Source organism: Suillus subaureus, assembly GCF_016647635.1.
Source record: "Suillus subaureus strain MN1 chromosome Unknown BJ212scaffold_13, whole genome shotgun sequence".
Classification (NCBI taxonomy): domain Eukaryota; kingdom Fungi; phylum Basidiomycota; class Agaricomycetes; order Boletales; family Suillaceae; genus Suillus; species Suillus subaureus.
In genome coordinates, this window is record NW_024538569.1 from 435,182 (window position 1) to 449,176 (window position 13,995).

Consider the following 13,995-nt stretch of genomic DNA (forward strand, 5'->3'; position numbering starts at 1 on the left):
GATGAGGGTGTCGAGACAGGCCCAGGTGACTCAAAAGGCTCGAAAGGGGCAAGGTCAGCCTCCACTGCTACCTCTGGCTCAGCTACAACCTCATTATTGTCTAGCCTGAAGGAACTGAAGAAGTTATCAGGGTATTCATTGTCACTTGCAGTTAAGTCAACTATAGTGGCTGATTTGGATAAGTTTTCGGAGTCTGATGCTGGCAGGATCTCATCATCAGTTCCTGTCAATACTGATGTTTGTCATGAGTCTATTGACAATCAACAAACAAAACCAATGGACTGTACCTCAACAATATTTGCTTTTTTTTGGGGGCTCAGATAAGCTTGACTCAGATGAGGAGTCATCATCTGAGTCATCAGATATGCTCTTAGACTTGGTGAGATCATGAGATGCTGATCTAGATGGGAGAGAGGGCATCTTATCCTTCCCTTTTGATTTCACCCATCCTTGTAACACTGATGTTGGGATGCTCTGGCAAGTGGCTAAGAAATAAGCTATCAGTAGTCTGTGTGAAGTGAATGAACTAAGGACTGACCTAGAATGACCACATTTTCTCAAAATCCACCTCTCTTATTTGTCCTTGCATTTCATGCCACCAATGATCCATCAGGGAATTGGATACCAGAAGGGATTACAATTCTTTGCTTCTCCTTGACACAAAGATAGTATTGGGGCAGATATTGAAAGATCTCATCTTGGTGCTCCTCATAATCTGGATTAGGCAACTTTGGCAAGGCATCGAGATAAAGGAAGAGTCATGGGAAAAATTTGCGAAGCTTGAGGTCAAAGAGCATGAAAGACCAGTTCTTGCTGATGACAATACCATCAACATGATCTGTGATCACTAGTCTCATGACTTCAAGAGTCTAGACTTCCACCAGAGTTGGCATTTGAGGATTGTGAAGAACAGGTGTCAGAAGGGGGATGTATGAATGTGAGGTCTTCTTAGGCTAACAAGGTTAGAATCAGTAATCTCAGCCAATAGTAGTCACAATATCAACTACTTACCTGTGTTGTCCCACAAGGAATGAAAACAATTTCACCAGCTATAAACTGGAAGTCAAGAGGACGAGCTGACTTTGACTAGTAAACAAGTATTCCAAGTCCATGGCATAAGCAACAACTCCTTTTTAAACATGCTGGCACTTACTTTGCAGACCATCTGGGCCTTAGACCTGCTGTGCGATTGAGAAGCAGACTTTAAACCTTGGTTGGCCTCGCTATTGGCCTTTCTGTAGGCAGCTGAAGATCCAGCTGAACCTCTGAGCAATTCCTGCAGAATTGAGTTAACTGCTAGTGTTGAGCTTGATTTTCCAGAGGTTTCCATCTGCTTAGACTCCAAGGTAGAAAAATGCGAATTGGAACCATTGTCATCCTGATCAAATTATTTCATGTGAAGGATACTCGTCATCATCCCATTCATGTGGAAGAATACCAAATCCATCTGGGATATGCTCTGCCTCTCATACTTGATCAAGGGCTTGATGAAAGGTGTTGTAAAGAGTAGCAGAGCAAAAAGGACTGTCATGTTTTGGGACATGGACAGGCTTATGGTGAAAATGGGCATCATGATCTGCAGCGATAAGCTGGGGAAGCTCTTGTAGATCTTCTGTACCAATGTCCTCTGCATCATTAATATCTTCCCATTCCTCTTCTGATTCTTCATCATCCAATTCTCCATCAGTAGATCCAGAAGCTGAGTATACCTCATCTGAGGGATGACCTGCTCCAGTTTGATGGGGTGCATGATGAATAGGCCTTCCTGCAGTTCCATAGTATTGTCTGATGATATCAGGATGGACTCCTTCACAATCATCAGCATATAGTCCATGCTTGAGCTGGCCCATAAGCCTCATATCCTGATAGATACAAAATCAAAATCAATTTATTTAGCTGGCTGTGTCTGAGCTCTTAGATGACATACATTTGGGCTCTGATCATGTCCTTCTCCAGAGATAGGGTGTACATTCCATTCAGCTTGAAATGTGTTGCAGTCAGACTCGATCTGTCTGAGGAACAGCTCATGTAATAGCCAAAGATGCTGGGCATTAGATACATCGAGTCCATGAAGCCTCTCAAGCCAGTAGAAAAATGCATGCCACATGTGAGCAAATTGAGTGCTGACCTCAACCCAGGATCATTCAATCCTGCTGTTGTGAGTTGATCTAGCAAGCAGCAGATTTTAGAACAACTAATGTAAGCAATTAAAGTGTGGTTACTTATGATCCCCACATAAAGCTTGCACAGTTAGGCCCTCTAGTCATGATCATATAAACTGATACCTTCTTGTTTTCTCCACTTCTATCACCTCATACTCTTGAAGGTGTACCACAGAGAGTGACTGCATTCAAAAACACCTCAAGCACTGTGGATGCACTATTGCTTGTGCAGGATGAATGGCAACCATCTAAAAGTCAATATCTATCAGGTATGGGTGGCTAGTCAAGAATAATAGCCTACTGTGCGACAATACCCATCAATGATACCATGGATTACAACACCCCAATGAATCAGCTTATGGTGACCATCCATGTGCCACAGAGCATTTGGCTGTGAAACCTTGTACTATTGCCCTTGAATCATAGTGCGTTGTCGGAGGACAGTTCCTAAGGGATCAACATGGTGGATAGAGGCAGTAATATGCTGCTGCTGTATCCACAAGCCCAGCTGTCATAGATGGCCAGTAAGATAGCAAACTCCAGAATTTGGTTTCATCTGATGAAACTCCCAAACAGCATGATCCAGGTCAGCATCTGAGATTAAGCTATACTTGTAACTAACATTGTTCTGCTTCAAGTAGGAGCACAAAGTATTATGGTGAATACCCATGACTCATGCAAGTTTGGTTTGTTGTAGATGGTGACCAGGAGAGGCAAATTCATGCAACAACTGAACATTTGGCACCTTACATGGTCTCCCTGGTTTTCTGGTGTGTTCAGTAGTGATTGGCTGTGGAACTGAAATATTCGATGTTTCACTGGCAAAGGACTAGATATTAGAACTACTGCAGTAAATATGGTAGGCTTACCCTCCTTGTGCTGTTGTTTCAGCCTGCTGCAGCTGCTTCAGTAGCATTCCAAGTCTTGCTGTGACTTGAAGAACCCAGGACATAGAAATGCCCTCTACTGAAGAAGAATTCTCCAGTGCACATAGTAGTGGTATGGCATTATTGGCAATGGCCTCAGCATGAAAATGTATGTGGTGCAGTTCGCTGCAAGTCTGGAGTGCTTGTAATGCATGATGATAGATATAGAACAGAGTGTCATGGGCTTGATGCAGATGATCAGGCCAGACACCTGAGCCATCAATAGGTTGTGGTAATGGAGGTAGATCCATTGTAGCTTGAGTCAGGTTAACACAGCACTTTGACCAATATTTGTTATGTAATCATCCAAGTGTTTACTGTTGTTGATTTGGTCAATCCATGGTGGGTGAGACAGTATGAAGTTCATCTGGCCATTATACAAGCCCACCTAGTACTATCTGAAGCTCTTATCCACCATAGATGTTGATCAGAGATTAGTTCCTCACAGGCATGGTGAGTTTTGGTTCAGAGATGGAAACATTGTCTTTCAAGTAAGTTCTAAAGTGAATGTCTCTCAAGTTTTGCTCAATTTCTGGCTGGTTCTGGATTACTTCTACCACAGGCTAGCAATACCTTATTTTGTGTACATCGAGGTGTACTTGTTCAGCATTCTCCTGCTTTGGAAGCAATTTTGGCTATGCCATCAGGTTATGATACTGATGGTACAGAGCAGCTTCCCATTGTCCTACATCAGATCTCAGAGGAGGACTTTACATATTTTCTCAACTGGGTTTACCACATGTATGTGTAGCCATGATATAGATTGTATATTATAGAGTGGCTTAATTGGTGTGTTCTAGCAGCTCGATTCCTCCACCACTTGAGGAACAATTGCTTGTTGCTATCCTTAAGGTTTCGCACCTGTGAATGATGAGCAATAGCATCAAGTTCGCTATTGATGGGCTGGAAAACCTCGCCCTGCAGCCTACTCGCAGACTGGAACTTGCTCAGTTATATTCCATACCCCAGTGGATCACTCCAGCAATCTGTGAGATCATATCGCTGTCACTTGTGAACACTACCAATACTGAGGCTGCTCAGATGGGATTCAAAGTATATACAATTATTGCTCAGGCAACAGAGGTGATAGAGCAAAAATGACGAGCATTGGCAGCTTACCCACCCTCACTCCTTGTTTCACTATCTTTCAGCTGCTTGACTCACTTACATAGCCGGTGCAAGGAGGCATGGTTGGGATTCTGGTGGAAGAAAGTAGCTCATGTGATCCTCCACCCAACAAACCCACTCCCACTGGCACAGACCCTCCAACTCATCATCGAGGCCTCATTACCTGATGGTATGAATATTGCATGCAGACAAGCTATGGTTGATGCAATGATAGAATTAGATGGGCTTGAGGTTGAGGAGAGGATTATCAAGGGGGTCATAAGAGCAGTCACTTCATATTTCAGCTCAAAACTGTGGGTGTGACAGTAGGTTGTTGCATAGAAGCCAGGATTTCATGTCAAAAAATCAAAAAAGCATAAATGTAAAATTGCGAAAATGGTCAGCCATTCTGCTGCTGACCACTACACTTTCAACCACCACCATGGCCTCACAATCAAGAAATCCTACCCATCTGAGACAATGTATGTGATCTTTTACCATCATTATCTAGGCTAATATACTGGTGGTGCATAGACTTTGAGCATCTAGCTGGAAGTACATGCTTTATGTATGCACTTAAGATTAGATCAGATCTTGATAAGGATCTTCTTGCTTTTGGGGATGATCCAGGCCTTGCAAAATCTGTAAGTATGTTTCTATTACAATATCTATGCTAAGATCTGAGTGTTTGTATATCCAGGCTAGTCATCTGCAGCTCCTGGCTACCAAGAATGCTGCATTGGTGCCAGAATCTCTCAAGGAGGCTCTCAGTGAGTATTCCCTCCATCACCACAGAAAGGGGAATGTGGCTCGCTCTAAGAAACAAACCATTGTGAGTGTTCTCTCTGCTGTTGCTGAATTATTTTACACTGTACTTGATAGGCAAAGGCTCTTGGCCTACATGCTACCCCACTGACAGCCCAGTCTCTTGCAGCCACTGGTATGGTCAAAGTGGACATTTGTGATCACTTTGATGACACCAGCTTTAAGCAGGGCACTCTTTTAGTGGACCGTGGCAATGAGGATCTGGTTGACAGTGGGAGTTCCACCCTTTCTGTTCCTGTTGATGGTTCTTGGTATGTGATCGAACCAGATGAAAGCATTATTTTCTTTGATTCCAATGGTATGAATGGTCTTTTTGTCTTTCATGTCTGACTTGTTTAGTATATAGGTTTGGTCTCGCTTGCTGTACTCCATGGGAGGTGTAGCCAGCATCCTGACCTGTTGACTTATGTCAACAATATCATCAATGAGGCTGTCAATGACTGCAAGGGAGTCAGGGTGAGTTTTTTCTCATCTCAATTCAGTATATGTTTCTGACAGGTTGGATAGCCTACTCATGGGGGGGAGCTGATTCAGTTTGGCTGGAATGCAGGTCCCTGCCATGCATGTGTCTTTGGTCTAGTGAATAACCTTACCAATAAGAGGCTTTTGATGACTGCAAGGCAGGAGAAGGACTCTCATGCTTTAGGAATTTTTGCTTTGAGCTGGAATTTGCTGGTAGCTAGTCTCCCTGCTGAGGTCAGTGCATCCTGTATTGAGGCAATTGATGGGGCAGGCCTGCCTTCCATGACCATCAAAGGTGATGGCTCAGGTGAGTGTCTTACATGTAATCTCCATGCTATGATAGGGACTCATATATGATACCTAGACTCTGGGTATACCCTGGACTTACCTAATGGTCCTCTCTGCTTTTCAACAGCTAAGCGGGCTCCCTCTGAGGGATACATCTCTCAAAACTACAAATTGTAAGTGTGTTGCATCTCATTAGAGTTGCTCTTGATGTCACCTCTAGCCCCATTCACACTGACCAACTCTATGCCCCATATGCAATGAACTGGGTTACTCTTCATAGTATCATGGATCCAGATCAATGCCAGCTTCACAGTGATTGTAGTTCTGGTGGGAATTATGTTGATGTCTCACTCAGGGTGGTGGTGAAATGTGCCACTGACACAGTCATGGTAAGTTTGTCTCTCTTTGTGATTCAATATTTTTATTGATAACATGTGTGACAGAGCATGCAACCCAAGTTCAAGCATGGTACAACCCTCACTTGAGAGGGTGTCTGCAGGCAAGGAACTGCAATCAATTTCTCAAGGCAATTGCAATTGAAGGTGATGTTAAAGCAATGGTGACTCAACTTGTAGAGGAGAAAAAGTGAAATTATGGATTGTATCAAGTAGTCTTCTAGTTGCATACAAACCATTTGGAATCGCACTTTTTTTTTCGGGGGTGACATAATATTTTTCTTGGGGCAACACTATTTTTTTTTTGGGGGGGCACACATTTTTTTGGGGGGACACACATTTTCTCAGTGGTCACACATTTTTGTTTCGGGGCGACACAAATAATATTTGTGCAGATTTAACAGCATACAATACAATGTATAAAAGGGTGTTCCCAATGTTTTATGATCATATTAATTGATTAGAGATGGTTTCAAAGTCATTTTGGCCTATGTGAATTGTGATGTGTCAACTTGCCTGATACCCCCACACAAAGATCGATTTTTCTAGACCTCCCATGACTTGCCAGCCCTCCAGGAGTATTCTCCCTGGGGGTTTTTGATCCCTCTGAACATGATGGTCAAGCCAGATTTGCCAGAAAAAATCATGTTCTTGAGATATGCAAGGTCTCCCTCCCCCTCCTATAGCATATATCTTGATATTATGTAAATACTGATATATCAAAGGGAGTTCCTAGTGTTTTATGATCACATAAATTGATTGGAGATGGTCCCAGAGTATTTCCAGCATGTCTCAATAGAGATTATGTCAGTTTTCCTGGTACTCCCCACAAAGATCAATTTTTACAGACTTCCCATGACTTGCCAGTCATATAGGAATATGTTTTATGGGGGCTCCTGACCTGTCTGATCACGATGGTGTAGTCTGTTTTCCCTGGAAAAATCATGTTCTTGAGATATGCAAGGTCCTCCTCCCCCCTCCTGCCTCATATATCTTGCTGTGCTTTGTTTTAACTTGAGGCTGATACTAAAAATGGCTGTCCTGGGGTTTATGAAGTGTAGGAATCGATTGGTAATGGTCCTGGACCATATGGAAGACATCCATACTGAATTAATATTACAATACAGCAGATAGGTCAAAAAGTCAGTATTTTGACCATATCTCCACAACCCAACCACTGATTTCTTTAATTCTTGGCTCATATAAATCCTGGAAGTACCCTCCACGATATGTACCAGCCCAGAAAAAGAAGTTTTTCAAAAGTTTGAAACCTATTTCTGTTATGACCATATAAATTTTTTGAATCACACAATTGCACATATACTACAGTACACTACTAATCTCACACTGACAAAAAGAAAACAACAGAGGCATAGGAATGGGACAATGGAAAAAGATGGTGAATGCCCATACAGGTGAGAAACCACCCAACATAGTCCAATGGTTGCTCCAGAATGTGATAATGATGCTAGCCAACAGACAATCAGATGGCACCATCATTGATGGCAAATGCCCATAGAGATGAGGGGCTGCCCAACACAGTCCAAGGTTTGCATATGGATGACAAGAGTTGAATAAAGAAGGGGGAGGTGGCCACCATCATCGACAGCAAACACCCATAGAGGTGCAAAACCACCCATGAAGGTAATGGTAAGGAAGCAAGAATGAAATTTGCCAAAGAGCAGTATATAAACTTCATGTCATGTGACATTCTCATGCCACAGCAATAACAATTGGAGTTTGATTAGTAGAGGGCTGTTTGACATTGGCAAAAGTTCTGTGACCACACCAGCATGTGTGTTGATGGCCTCAACCAACTTTCCAATGACGATGGTGTTAACGTTTATGATCTTCATCCAAATTATTATACATTTCTCATCCTGAAGCGCATATTCAAAAAAATGAGAATCTGCCAGAGGTGTCAGTTCAGGGATGAGGAGTGAGTAGCAGAACTAACAGAATCCTTTATGTCGCAGGACAAGGGTAAAGTGAATGAACAGGGGTAAAAAAACAGGACCCTTCACATGGCATGCTGGAAAATATCAATGTAATGTTGTGAGTATCACAACAACTGCCAAAGCCTGACACTTACGCTAATAAAAATTGTAGATATTAAGGTTCCTGGCTGCCATCAATGAAGTCGTGGATGCCCAACCACCTCCTCGCTTCACCATTCAGGTGAAAGATGATCCAAAACAGCTGCCTGAAAAGCAAATCGAAAATCGAGTACATCGATTGGTGGAATTAGCAACATGGCTCGCAAAGGAAGAAAACAAGAAACACGACTCACCCAGTACAGTTGCTGTGCATGAGGAGATCCAAAGGATCCTGAGGAAATGGAGGCAGGCTAGAAGTGGGTCAAAAAACAGAAGAGGCTGATTGCCTCAATGAAGCGTGTGAATGTTGAGGAGATGGAGGTGAAGACAAGGGAAAGTGAAATGAAGAAGGGTAAATGCAAATCAAAGATCATGAGCAACAAAGTGAAAGGACAAGAGAGTTAGGGTTATTATCTAAATATCCTTATGGTTTGTTCCCTGCCTGCAATTGGTTTGAGACTGTCGCACAAGAGTTATGACAATTTGTAAACTTACACAGTCAAATAAGTTGGTAATCCATAGATCTTTTTGGTGGATGTTTGAGTGCACTGGAAACCATGTCAATGGGCACCCAATCCGCAAGACTGTTAAGAACCATGTTGCTCAAGGGGGAGAGAGACTGACTCAGAGGGGCTTGGCCTCAGCTCGTACGCTGTGCCCCTTACCCAAGTATGTGCCCTTCATTTCATATGAGGTCCGATGATGGTCCAATGAAGTCCAGAGGACTTCCGGAGGCTGGCTACTCTGCTGGAGAGCACTAGAGAACTTCCGGAGGAGCGTGGGAAATGTCCAGAGGAACACAGGAAGTGCTCAGGAGAGTTCCCACTGCAAGGTAATACTTCTACAGGAAACAGGATGGAAGGATAGGAGGTCCAAAGGTCCAGAGGACAGGAGGACAGGAGGATAGGATGTCTGAGGGTTAGGAGGATGGAACATCCAAAGGACAGGATGCCCAGAGGTACGAGGGACAGGAGGGCCAGAGGTCTGGAAGGAATAGGGGCTACATCGGACGAAGTCCAATGTAGAAGCAAACAGAGGTAGACTACCCTAAGGTAGAGTTGGAGAGACAGGGATTGGACCTAAGTCCAGAAAGAGGGAAAGTGCTGGAAAGGTGGAGCTCCGGCCTAGGGAATCAATCCCTAGGCCTGATGGGTAGGAGAGACTTAGGTGGACCAAAGTCCGAGAGAGGATTGGGCAAGTCTAAGTTGATATTCAGACTAAGGAACTACAGGAGTATCTACAGGGGTTATATACTGAACAGTATCTGAGGGGATCAGTAAGCAAAGGAGCAAGGCTATGTATGAGCATGTGGAAACACATTAGTAAGTAAGTTGGAACATAAGTAAATGAACTCGGAGATAAGGACTTGTACAAGGATCAATAAGCAAGATGGAACAAGAGGTAACTGAAAGCCGGAAGGCAGAGAATGCCTAAATGGGGATAGGCGCAGGATATTGGACAGAGGGTGGGAATAGGTCCGGAGTTAATATCTGGAGGTCCGGAGATCTGGGGATCCGGAAGACAAGGTGGATACAGGACCAGGATATGAGAAGGTGGATAGAGTCTGGAATCTGAGACGAGGTGAAGTCCAAATGTCTTGCTGGATGGAGTGTACATAGGGTGGATGGGACAGGGGGTTATGGTTCAGGCTAGCAGTGGAGATCCGATGGTCTGGAGCTCAGGGGTAAATCTGGAGTGTAGTTGATCCTGCTGAGGTGTGGAGCACACAGCAGAAGGGGATCTGGGAATGAGTTGGATATGAAGTGTGGTCCAGACGTAGGCTCGGAAGGCATGGGAATATGATGGAATGTGGGTCTGGATTGTGGGATATGACAAAGACCAAAATCACTTCCCAAGGGCCCCCTGCAGTGTAGGAGAAGTGGATATTGAATGTCAATGTGCTGGAAATGCATGGGCATTTGTCTCTGGTAATATGACGACTTACTAGAGATCCCGTTGCATTGCAGGAATTCCATCATCGGAGCCCAATTTTCTGCACCATTGCAAACTCATGAGGAATGACATCAAGAACGCCGACTATAAATGAAGCTGTGATTTGAACAGTGACATGATCCCTACATATGAATGAGTACCAGCAGGAAGAGCAAGAGGGTACTATGAACATGTTCCAGAATGCCATTTCACCAGTCGAATGCAAAAGCCACCTGGGATACGGAGGACCAAACATCTTGTTCATATTGGCTGTACCCATCGAGGCTTGATGGTTGATGGTGAGTTGGATGTGAAGCTGCAGACATTGCAAGTGGTCATGGGCAAGAGAGCTTTGACCATTGTGAGCCAGAGTGACAGATATTGTGTGAGATGCGCACATTCAGACATCAGTTCACAGGAATGGCTGGATGCAGTGAGTGGGGAGTTATGCGAGCAATCTGGGACAACAGTGTGGTGTTGGAGGCTCTGTGTCTGGTATTCTATCATGAGAATACCACTCAGATCACCGGAAAACAACTGGAGTGATTGTCAGAAGACAGCGCCACTCTTCAGCCTTCTTGAGTGATTGGTATTCCCCCAGCTGATTTTGGACAATGATAATCACTAAGTCAGCATCAAGGTGTACTGTTACATACTGAAATGATTCTAGCACCGTATTTTTTGCATTTGTACTGTGATACAGACACATACATGGGGTAAAAGCACATACATCTGAGCGCAGAGGCATGTGGACAGGTTTGTGTGACAGGTGAGTTAATGGGAGCTAGCCCAAGTGCATGAGGGCCAGGAATTGTTCGAACAAGTCCATGCAAGTGCGAGTAAGTGCAGGCGAATCACATGTGTTGTTAATGCAGGCGTGACAAAATGAAAACACATAATACAATCATGGAAATCAAAACATACCTGTATGACAGTATCACCCATCATTGCATCAGCTATGTATAAGCGATGTGAGTTAGTATGTAGAGATAGTGTTTGTGCTTACCTAAGATGTGTTTGATACAACATTCAAATGTTACATTCCTGCACCCCTCTGCTTTCAAATCCAACTGCTATCTGTAGTCAGTAACGTGCTGACTTTGACCTCATACCACTATCTATCATGTGCTTCTCTGGATCTAAACATGGCGCTGATGTTGATCTTACACCTACAAAAGCAAGCAAATGAATGCGCCTTCATTTAGAGTCGGTTGAAGGGACAACAATGGTATGTTCAGATTATTGTTAAATATATATCACTAACTACACTGCAGGTACAAAGGACAACTGATGCAACTGCCGTCCATCATCAGCACAAGACTGCACCATGAGGGAGCACACCTACACGCTGCTCGAGACGTTGGAGCGAGTTGAATATCAGGTCGAAGATTTAGAGGTCGATTGGTTCCATGAAAGAGGGGAGCTTGAGGAGGTGCGCATGAGACATCTTGAAGAGGTTGATGAGTTGCAAAGAAAGCATGATGAGGAGCTTGAGAGGCAGCAGGAGTGCATTGATGCATTGGAAGAAGAAGTCCAATTTCAGCAGGCAATGCTGGATGTCCTCAATGACAATGTCAAATGGCTAGAGGTGGACAATGATCGCTACAAGAATGGCATCAAAGGGTTTATTAGCAGAGGCGTTCAAGATGGTATGAACCACAGGGAGACACTTGCATCAATGAGAGACACCATTGTTCAGCTCTTTGACAGCACTAACTTGTAATCTTTGCTGTACACATCACCCTTTCTCCTACAAATGACTGATTGTTTGACATATGTCTTTATCTCATAGTGAAAATGTCATTTGCTACCTGTTGCACCCATTCACCTATGAATGACTTGCATAGAACTTCTTTTACATATTACTGTGACCCTTCCTCTATGAACGACTGATCTCACAAATCATTAATGCTCTGATTGACAAATTCATATAAACACTTTCGTTTCTTTTCTAACATTAATGTTTCATAAATAGAGTACCTATGGCATCAAGTATCTAGTATCTAGTAGTATGGGACTTGTTAAAAGTGAGAAGATTGCCTGGGTGTTTAATCCCAGTGAGAAACGGTCCTAGTCATATCAACAACAAACAATGGAAATATTGTGGCAATATGTGCATAGATTTTGGGAGACAGATGAGACTTGTAGTTGATTTTTAGTGACCCACATAGAGTGAGATATTGCAAGATTGAGCGAGTTCATGTAGCATAGATTCCAGTACATTGTCGTAGCTCTCAATTGACTTTTTGCATATCTGCACATCAATGCAAATCGAGTGAAGTTAATTGTATTGTGAAAATATTACAAATGTGATAAAAAGTGTACTCTATATGATTATACACCTGGACCCCACCTGTGCATCTGGATGGTGTAGTCCAGCTTCTGGGACTTCCTAATACACAGTTCTACAGACCAGCTTGCTGATAATACTTGCAGTGTTGTCTGCATTCTGGGAGTCCTCGACCGAAATATATCATTGTTACATGTGCTCGCCAGACAACTAAACAGTACTTACAATGACGGCTGACTTGTGTCTGTGTTTCAACAGGAATAAAGATCAGTTAAAGTATGTTGTAGGAGGATGGACAGCGACGGTATTGATGGATCATTTCAGGACATGTGTCCGGATGGGAGAGTGGTCAATTCATGGCCCACTAAATGTGTGCAGGTGCTGGGGCAACGTTAGAAATGTTTGGGCAACATAGGACACTGAGCATATGTGCACATACCTTGTTCCATGTGCATCCCTGGATTAGTGTTGTGAAGTGAGTAGTAAGCATTGCTTACATAATGGACATTCATGGATTGAGCACACCAGGCTAGTCGTCTATGTACTGAGTAGACAGTCAGCAACTATCAGTATTTCATATTCATTGGATCACATGTATTGCTCTACCTCAAAGCACAGCCCATCAGATGACCATATGCCTGAGAGGGTGAGTAAATGGATGTGATCTAGTTCCGAATCAGTCAAAGTGCTATCACCAGTAAGTACCAACTAATATGTGTTGTTGACTGCTCTTGTTAATGGATGTATTCATTGGCAGGAGACTGAATCAACCTTGGGAGCGCACTCCCCACAGCCAGAGTCTACTTGGAAGGAACACGCTGTCCAGTTGCAAGAGACACTTCAACAAGTGGAATCCCACGTCGCATATCTCGAGAGCGATCAGGTCCATAGTCATGTGGAGCTTGAAGCAACTATAACAATGCATAAGGCAGAGGTAGAGGAGATAAAAAAGAGATATGAGGAGGACCTTGAGAGATATTGCGACTGTATTGACAATTTGGAAGAGGAAGTACAATATACCACTGCAATACTCGACATCCAGATGGACGACATGGAGCAGCTTGATGGGCTGACAAATACTCAAAGGAAGGAGATAGAGGACCTCATTAGCCTCCACATTCAAGATGAGATGGAGAGGTTCCAGGCTAATGCTATCATCAGAGACAAAATTGTGGACTTAATGGATCACACACTCTTGTAATGTGTCAGTTGGACACATGTGTTTGATATTAAATGTTTCCTGCACCACTAACTGTTACTGTACAATACTCCTCATAACTGAGTTCAAACACATGTAATCCATATCTAGCCATCCCAATATCATTTTTCGAGTTCATACAGTGCTTTTATTGAAGCATGAACATTAGTCATCAGCTCACCAGATCTTGCTCGTTGACTGTCACTCATGGGCGCTTATTACAATTAACAGATACAATGAAACTTCCAATAAACATAAAACTAACCAAGTGTCTCTGTTGTTGCTGAGACCCTGCTGAGTACCAGTGATCAGAT

General features: G+C 43.3%; 5 protein-coding genes across 5 annotated transcripts; 4 read left to right on the forward strand and 1 right to left on the reverse strand.

The window, feature by feature from the left end:
• Positions 1-869: 869 nt before the first annotated feature.
• Positions 870-2,107, reverse strand: BJ212DRAFT_1480148 (uncharacterized protein; the record flags this gene model as incomplete). The annotated part of the gene is made up of 5 exons (XM_041340022.1): positions 870-953; positions 1,012-1,086; positions 1,154-1,378; positions 1,473-1,862; positions 1,928-2,107. The coding sequence occupies 5 exons, from the start codon at positions 2,105-2,107 to the stop codon at positions 870-872; spliced, it is 954 nt and encodes a 317-aa protein (XP_041193824.1).
• A 2,527-nt stretch (positions 2,108-4,634) lies between these two features.
• Positions 4,635-6,366, forward strand: BJ212DRAFT_1576659 (uncharacterized protein; the record flags this gene model as incomplete). Its single annotated transcript, XM_041342167.1, has 9 exons — positions 4,635-4,677; positions 4,730-4,839; positions 4,896-5,027; positions 5,078-5,318; positions 5,367-5,476; positions 5,528-5,789; positions 5,847-5,943; positions 5,991-6,159; positions 6,214-6,366. The coding sequence occupies 9 exons, from the start codon at positions 4,638-4,640 to the stop codon at positions 6,253-6,255; spliced, it is 1,203 nt and encodes a 400-aa protein (XP_041193825.1). The 3' UTR covers positions 6,256-6,366.
• Positions 6,367-7,958: 1,592 nt separating this feature from the next.
• Positions 7,959-8,544, forward strand: BJ212DRAFT_1299125 (uncharacterized protein; the record flags this gene model as incomplete). The annotated part of the gene is made up of 3 exons (XM_041332805.1): positions 7,959-8,104; positions 8,166-8,220; positions 8,275-8,544. 3 exons carry the CDS (start codon positions 7,959-7,961, stop codon positions 8,542-8,544), a joined length of 471 nt encoding a protein of 156 aa, XP_041193826.1.
• A 2,976-nt stretch (positions 8,545-11,520) lies between these two features.
• BJ212DRAFT_1480150 (uncharacterized protein) lies at positions 11,521-11,916 on the forward strand (the record flags this gene model as incomplete). Its single annotated transcript, XM_041340023.1, has 1 exon — positions 11,521-11,916. The coding sequence occupies one exon, from the start codon at positions 11,521-11,523 to the stop codon at positions 11,914-11,916; it is 396 nt and encodes a 131-aa protein (XP_041193827.1).
• A 1,201-nt stretch (positions 11,917-13,117) lies between these two features.
• BJ212DRAFT_1480151 (uncharacterized protein) lies at positions 13,118-13,684 on the forward strand (the record flags this gene model as incomplete). Its single annotated transcript, XM_041340024.1, has 2 exons — positions 13,118-13,129; positions 13,241-13,684. 2 exons carry the CDS (start codon positions 13,118-13,120, stop codon positions 13,682-13,684), a joined length of 456 nt encoding a protein of 151 aa, XP_041193828.1.
• Positions 13,685-13,995: the final 311 nt, after the last annotated feature.